Source organism: Nerophis lumbriciformis, linkage group LG15 (genome assembly GCF_033978685.3).
Source record: "Nerophis lumbriciformis linkage group LG15, RoL_Nlum_v2.1, whole genome shotgun sequence".
Lineage (NCBI taxonomy): Eukaryota > Metazoa > Chordata > Actinopteri > Syngnathiformes > Syngnathidae > Nerophis > Nerophis lumbriciformis.
Window position 1 is genome coordinate 4793369 of NC_084562.2, and position 7889 is coordinate 4801257.

A 7889-nucleotide genomic window follows, 5' to 3' on the forward strand; every position below is an offset into this window, starting at 1 on the left:
AATGTTTGGAAGCCGCAGCTGCATGCGTACTCACGGTACCGTGTCTGCTTATCCAACTCAAAGTCCTCCTGGTAAGAGTCTCTGTTGTCTCAGTTCTCCACAGGCCAATGGTAAAGCTTGACTGTCATCTTCCGGGAATGTAAACAATGAAACACCGGCTGTGTTTGTGTTGTTGCTGAAGTCGGCCGCAATACACCGCTTCCCACCTACAGCTTTCTTCTTTGCTGTCTCCATTGTTCATTGAACAAATTGCAAAAGATTCACCAACACAGATGTCCAGAATACTGTGAAATTTTGCGATGAAAACAGACGACTTAATAGCTGGCCACCATGCTGTCCCAAAATGTCCTCCACAATCCGTGACGTCATCATACCGAGACGTTTTCAGCAGGATATTTTGCGCGAAATTTAAAATTGCACTTCAGTAAACTAACCCGTATTGGCATGTGTTGCAATGTTAAGATTTCATCATTGATATATTAACTATCAGACTGCGTGGTCGGTAGTAGTGGGTTTCAGTAGGCCTTTAAGAGACGCAACCCTCTTTACATGAGTTTAGTAGATCAGCTTTGTGTGTGCTATCAAGTTTGCAGGTGTTTTAGTACATGCAAACCTTTAGTAGATCAGGCTCCTTTGTGTCGAAAAGCCCTCTGCTGAATATACACAGCTGAGGCCTCCTGTGTAGTCCTTCTCATTTCATGCCCTCCAGCCTGCTCTATATCTATAAAATAAATACATTAAATGAATTCTTCCATGTTTATTTTTCCAGAGCATTTGGGCGACGACAAAATTAGATTAACCACTGAACTCTGACGGAAAAAGGCAGCGACATTACCATTTGGTTTGAGGAGGCTTCAAGGAAAAGGTGAGATAAAGTATTATTTCCATCTAATCATGATGATAATATGCGCACAATAACACGGACGTGCGACTCGCAGTTACATAAATGCTGTTGGCAGTAGCTTTTTTTTTTATGCAAGTCTGTATCCAATTGGAGCCTGTGATGTGTACCTCATGTTGTGATGTTGTGACCGGGTGAATCTATATAATTTGAATGCAGTTTAATTTTGACAGTGTCCAAAATAGAGGTGGCAACTTCAAGATACATATTTTCAAATGATACATTTAGATTTTTGTAGAGGGTAGGCGTGGTTTCATTTGCAATCTAGGAACATGGACATCTTGCAGACAACCTCAAAAAACAGGGTATATATGTGACTTGAGTCAAATTTATGCACAATTTCTATCAAAGCATATCCAATACATATACTGTACATCACAAGGAAGAGATTTAAATGGAGGATACAATCATATATCCCCTATAATATAGCTCTCATATGAAAACACTTGCAACATACATTTTCATGCATATACTTACATGCATTTTTGGATCATTTCAGACGCATAATCAGTGCAGCGGAGCCTCCCAAAGTGCACCTAAACTTCGGCGTGGGATCTGTTGTTTGAATCTTGGATCTTGATTCTATTTTGTCCACAAGGGTGGTGTGTGCTGCATATTGCACAACATAAAGAAACAGCAAATGTTGGATTGCTGGAGCATATAATGTCATTATTGTGAAGCTAAATTAAAGGCCTACTGAAACCCACTACTACCGACCACGCAGTCTGATAGTTTATATATCAATGATGAAATCTTAATATTGCAACACATGCCAATACTTACTAAAGTGCAATTTTAAATTTCGCGCGAAATATCCTGCTGAAAACGTCTCGGTATGAGGACGTCTGCGCGTGACGTCACGGATTGTAGAGGACATTTTGGGACAGCATGGTGGCCAGCTATTAAGTCGTCTGTTTTCATCGCAAAATTCCACAGTATTCTGGACATCTGTGTTGGTGAATCTTTTGCAGTTTTTTCAATAAACAATGGAGACAGCAAAGAAAAAAGAAAAGTGGGAAGCGGTGTATTGCGGCAGGTGTTGTGCCGGATAACGCACCCCCGCCTTGGAATGCACCCCCTGACTGTTGTGCCAGAAAACACAGCCGGTGTTTCATTGTTTACATTCCCGAAAGATGACAGTCAAGCTTTACCATTGGCCTGTGGAGAACTGGGACAACAGAGACTCTTAACAGGAGGACTTTGAGTTGGATGCACAGACGCGGTACCGTGAGTACGCATGCAGCTGCGGCTTCCAAACATTTGATCGCTGTTTATTTACTGTTTTAGTCATTCCCAGCTGAATATCAGGTCCCACCCTCCTCTCACAGCATCTTCCCTATCTGAATCGCTCCCACTGCCTTCTAGTCCTTTACTCTCACTTTCCTCATCCACAAATCTTTCATCCTCGCTCAAATTAATGGGGAAATTGTCGCTTTCTTGGTCCGAATCGCTCTCGCTGCTGGTGGCCATGATTGTAAACAATGTGCGGATGTGAGGAGCTCCACAACCTGTGACGTCACGTGCATATCGTCTGCTACTTCCGGTACAGGCAAGGCTTATCATTCAGCGACCAAAAGTTGCGAACTTTATCGTCGATGTTCTCTACTAAATCCTTTCAGCAAAAATATGGCAATATCGCGAAATGATCAAGTATGACACATAGAATGGACCTGCTATCCCCGTTTAAATAAGAAAATCGCATTTCAGTAGGCCTTTAATGTCTCCATAGGCACAACATGTGTAGCACACTTAAAATACTCATTTAAATAGGGTTGTCACATTTTGGCACTGTAGCGGAGTTCTTGACCTCAAGATGCAGAGACAGGAGGCGACGAACACAGAATCTTTTTTTAATTCTTAAAGGCAAAAACACAAGGAGTTGTGCAGCAGGGAGCGCACAAGAAGCACAGGGAAAGCTGTGCAGGCTAGTATGCAGTTAGCAACGCAATGCAAACATTTAGCATTAACACAACACTTAGCAATTATCCAGCATCCACCTACACGTAAGAACTGTGGTTAGCGTTCACAGCAGGTGGGAACACTTATCGCAAAACAAAGGCAGGTTGGAGAACGGCACTCCGTGGTCAAGTCACTGCAGGACGACACACAAAGAAATTTGAAACAAAAATAGGAGCGCTAAACCGGAAATAAACACAGACCACAGGGAAACAACCACATGACCTGTGGCTACAGGTCAATACACTTTGTCTATACATTTTGTTACCAATTGTACTGAAATTTAGTCTACTAGATGACATGCAACACACCCACTAATAATAAATGCAATTTCATGATTTGTATAAATATTTGTATTTAAAAAAAAAGACATTTGCTGGTATAGTTCTAATTCAAATAGCACAATATATATATTTAGTAAATGTGGCCAGTTGAGAATCTGCCGATTTGTTTAAAGATGAAAATCACCATCACATGGACAGTAACACAGCAGTAATCTAGACTCCATGACAAACATAGGATGGATGGGCCAGCTCAACTAACAGCACATTCTCTCACTCCAGTGGGAAGGAAATCTTAGTGGATAAAATCAGCAGCAGACAATGAAGAAAACCATTTTTTACACAAGTGAAGATATATGAATTACTGCTGGATATATCCTCAGAGAGAAGGTTAGTGTCATAGAAAAGAGGTGGATTAATAACAATGAAGGCATTTTAGCTGATAATGTATTTTTGAAATTCAAACTGCTTGTGTTGTTTAATACCAACAGTCCACATCTTCAATCTGTAAAAGAACAATACTGTATAACAATATTTAATCAATATGTTGTTGCTACACTGCATGTCAAAGCATCAATATTTCATTTACCAATAGTGTGGAATGCGTGATTCTAATGCTTTGTTTATGAATAGCAATCAGTGGGGATTTATACATATTGTACGATCAACTCAATTCACATGGAGGGAGTGTTTAATAACCACACTCTCTTCTAAGAGCACACTGAAAATAACATGATGGGTAGGAGGGAGTTGGGAAAAACACAGGGTGTGGCTTCCATGTTGTCTAGGCAACAGAGTTATTGCTGCTTTGTGCCCCTTTGACCCCTCATTGTATACACGCCGTGTGTACTGTGGAGGAACTCAATTGCGAAAACACCCTGAAACGCTTACGGAATAAGAACATTGCGCTGTGCCTTCACAAGCACATCACATAGATCAGACGCATCCTGGCAACGCATCCGACATTGCAATATCTTCTTTACTAGACTGGCACTGTTATAAAACACATGATATTACTGGGGTGGATGTGGAGGAGGCAATGTGAGCTTTGGTGTTATAGATATGCACCTGACCTGCACACAACCCCAGTGTTGATGCTCTGGAACTTCAATGCCCTGTTGATGTTGTTGTGAACAAGTGCTATTTGGCAACATAACAGCGTGCATTGAATGTTTTATCGCTCTGGCAGCTGTAACCTTCACCTAAATGTGCACTATTGTCAATTAAGATGCCTTTTTCACCGGTTTGATATGAGCTAATTATGGCTTAAAGTGAGTTCCTAGGTTTATTTGAAGGCAGACAGTGATGCTGAGGTAACAAGGTTCATTTTCACACCTCAAACCCTTTGTTGTGCACAAGGATGGTGCTCCATTGAACCTGAGAATTGCCTTGTGAAATTCTACCATCTAGCGGTAAAACGTAGTACTGCAGATACTACTGTTGTATTAGCAAGTGCAGATTTCAACAATTAAAACTATGTTTTTGTTTATTTGTTTTCAGTAGTTCACATTTATTTCATGCAGTGTAAAATAGTTTCAGTTTGGGATTTGTTTTTTATAATTCCCTGCCACGGTACTTCTAATGAAAATCATTTATATTTCAAAGGTGCTTGGCAACCAAATAAACGTTTTCTTTAGCAGCACGGCAATAACATACAGAAATAAAATACATGAATAAAATCAATCCAATCAATAAAAAATTAAATAAATGAATGAATAAATTAATTAATAAATAAATAAATTAATTAAATTATTAAATAAATAAACAGTATAGAAAATCTTATGACACATGCTAATTCACTTCCAAATACAAGTGCTATTGTTGGACAAAAACATATTTTAGCATCTACTTTATATCAATGAGTTTATTTGTAGAAAAAATAATGTTCAGAAAAATGTTTACAAATCCAGCAACATATTGGAAGGAAAAATAGCTTTAACAGAGAAATATGTGATAATAATGTGTCTAAAAGCAAAGTTTAATTGAGTCGTTAAAACTACGACATTTTCCGAAGCACGTGAAGGCGTCTGAGGCATTCAGGTCAGGTGCCAATGGTGAAGCGGCAGTCAGGGCAAAATATTGTTGTGTTGACGAGAACAAAACTATTTTAAACAGAAGGAGGTCTTTGTAGAGATGTTCGCAAATAAGAAGGCTTGGTTTTCGGACAGTGTGTCACCAACTTTTCGCGAATTCTGGCGTAAGTGTTGTGGTTTATGTATGTTACCTGTTTAATATGTATTCACACAGTACTAATAAGCTAGCTAGCATTATGCTAACTGTGTTATGCAACGTTCCCTCTTAAAAAATATTCTATTGCATATATTCCAGAACACGTTTAAACTAAGTAAAAATATACCTTATAACACAATTTGCCTTGCAGTATTGGAGTGTGGAATACTTACAGGGTGGAGAACAGCAGACTATCTTTTCAGTGAAGATGCTACACACCCTGATACACTCAGGTGAGAAACACAATAAATGATAAATAATGTCCTTTCTTAACTGCATTTTATTGACATTTTCCATCAGGATTTTTAGGAGTGAGGCTTACCTGTGGGAGAAGGTTACTGTTTTTCACAGCTTTTTCCTGAACGCATGTCAGAAGCGAAAGAGTATAAAGTCGGTCAGCATTGGTCACTATGTGCTGCCTCCTGTCCCAGTGCAGGATGGTGAGAAAGTTTGTACTATTTTATATCATGGTGTAACTAGGGCTGGGCGATATGGCCTTTTATTAATATCTCGATATTATTAGGCCATGTCACGATACACGATATATATCTCGATATTTTGCCTTAGCCTAGAATGAACACTTGATGCATACAATCACAGCAGTATGATGATTCTATGTGACTACATTAAAACATTCTTCTTCATACTGCATTAATATATGTTCATTTTCAACTTTCATGCAGAGAGGGAAATCACAACTAAGTCAATTTACCAAAAGTGTATTTATTAAACAGTTATTAAGCAGTGGCACAAACATTCCTGTCATTTCCAAAACAGAAAGTGCAAGATTGTCAGAGACATTTTAAAACAAGCTATTAGTGCACTTGCATGTGTGGAATAAAACTAAACAAAAGCATTAACTACTTATTTAAATAATTTGGCTTTTTTCACTCAGTTATAAATATAACAATATCAACCATGCAACAATATAAAAAAAACACACAGACAACAAAGCGTAAACCATAGACAATAACTCGGAAGTATCCATCTCATTCCAATCATGCTAGTGTTGAGCCGATACTGATACAGCCATTGATATTGATGATATTTGGATCACTCTGCCAGCCACTACAAAAATGCATTCACACCTAAGGACAAGCACAATAACTGCTTTAAATAATACATGAATATACAACCAATACTGTAAGTAATAATGTATTCTTTGATTGTAACTTCAGCAGTGAGAAACGTGATTGGGAGGTTTATTTGGGAGTATGAAGAGGACCAGCCAGGCGCACGGGTATGATTGATGACACATAATGAAGACAGTGTGTTTTAACTCGGTATGTTCTGATTAAGATTTTATGCAGCCAGTTCTGATACCGATCATACATGAAAGAGATCGGCCGATACCAATCACATATTACCTGTACATTTTTCTATTTATGGTGAGTGCTATTGAACATTTAACAATATCAACACAATATTTAAACTTTCATTACATACAATTGCTTGAGCAAAACACAACAACTAAACAAAAAGCAACAACTACTATCTGCTAAATCCTTTGGTTTTGCCATCCTGTGTCCAGAGAATTCATTTGTATACATTAACAAAAACAAAAAGGTTATTTTTGAGAAAATAAAAATATCGATCTGATGATTCAGTATGGATCATATACCACTGACACTGCCCTTAATATCGACACCACAATTGTATGGGTCGATCCGATCCTCCTCTTACATGTCTTGTACTAACTGTGACAATGCTGACACACCAAAAACTGTTGTTATAATATTCTCTTTTTATACTCTTATTAATCTACTAATTATTTTCCTGTTAATAGATGCTTAGTTTCTGCTGCAATGTGGTTCCGTCTAAACTTCTTAGTGTTTATTAAGTACTTAAAGCTAGTTTAGCGGCGAGCTGAGCTATGAGCATGCTTCTCTCCTGGCTTTCTTTAAGTGTTTTAAACATGTTTAGCCTCGACCTCCAGTGAGAGTAATACTTGATAATGATAATTAAGACGCTAAATAATTCAGTCATTTGCCACAATGGAGGTTATTATTAGTTAAGGGTAGCTGCTTCACATTGTGTGTGGAGATCCCTAATTAGCTTCTAGCCACTTGTCAGCCAGAGAGGATCAACGCCTATGATTGGCATTAAAAGGCATTAATGGGCTGTGGCCAATCGCATACTTTTTCACAAAAATTGGCCAATAACGATCGGTGGCCGATTGATCAGTACATCCCTATGTTAACCTATTAACAGTCAATCACTAGTTACCGCTGTCTGCCTCACTGTGTTGTCAGGAAAGTTTTACCATCCGGGCAGAAGCAAAGTGTGGTATTGACAGGTGTGTTTGCATATGACTGTAAAACAATAGACACTGCATTAAAAAATAAAAATACAGTATATATATATATACACTGTAGTTCCTTTCCTTCCAGCGGGACTGAACCATTAATTGCATCAGCACTGTGTTGTGAGGATCCTCTTAGTAACATTCTCCCAGGTGAAACATTTATCATTCACACTTTTTTTTCACTCTTTTTGGACTGGCAAAGTCTATATTTCATCTA

The 7889-nt window shown here is 38.4% G+C and overlaps 1 protein-coding gene across 1 annotated transcript; it reads left to right on the forward strand.

Moving 5' to 3' along the window:
* Positions 1 to 5177: 5177 nt before the first annotated feature.
* Positions 5178 to 7661, forward strand: LOC133615761 (telomere repeats-binding bouquet formation protein 2-like; the record flags this gene model as incomplete). The annotated part of the gene is made up of 5 exons (XM_061974534.2): positions 5178 to 5335; positions 5519 to 5600; positions 5668 to 5807; positions 6546 to 6607; positions 7620 to 7661. Coding segments are annotated over exons 1-5 (390 nt in total), but the record flags the coding sequence as incomplete, so codon positions are not given.
* Positions 7662 to 7889: the final 228 nt, after the last annotated feature.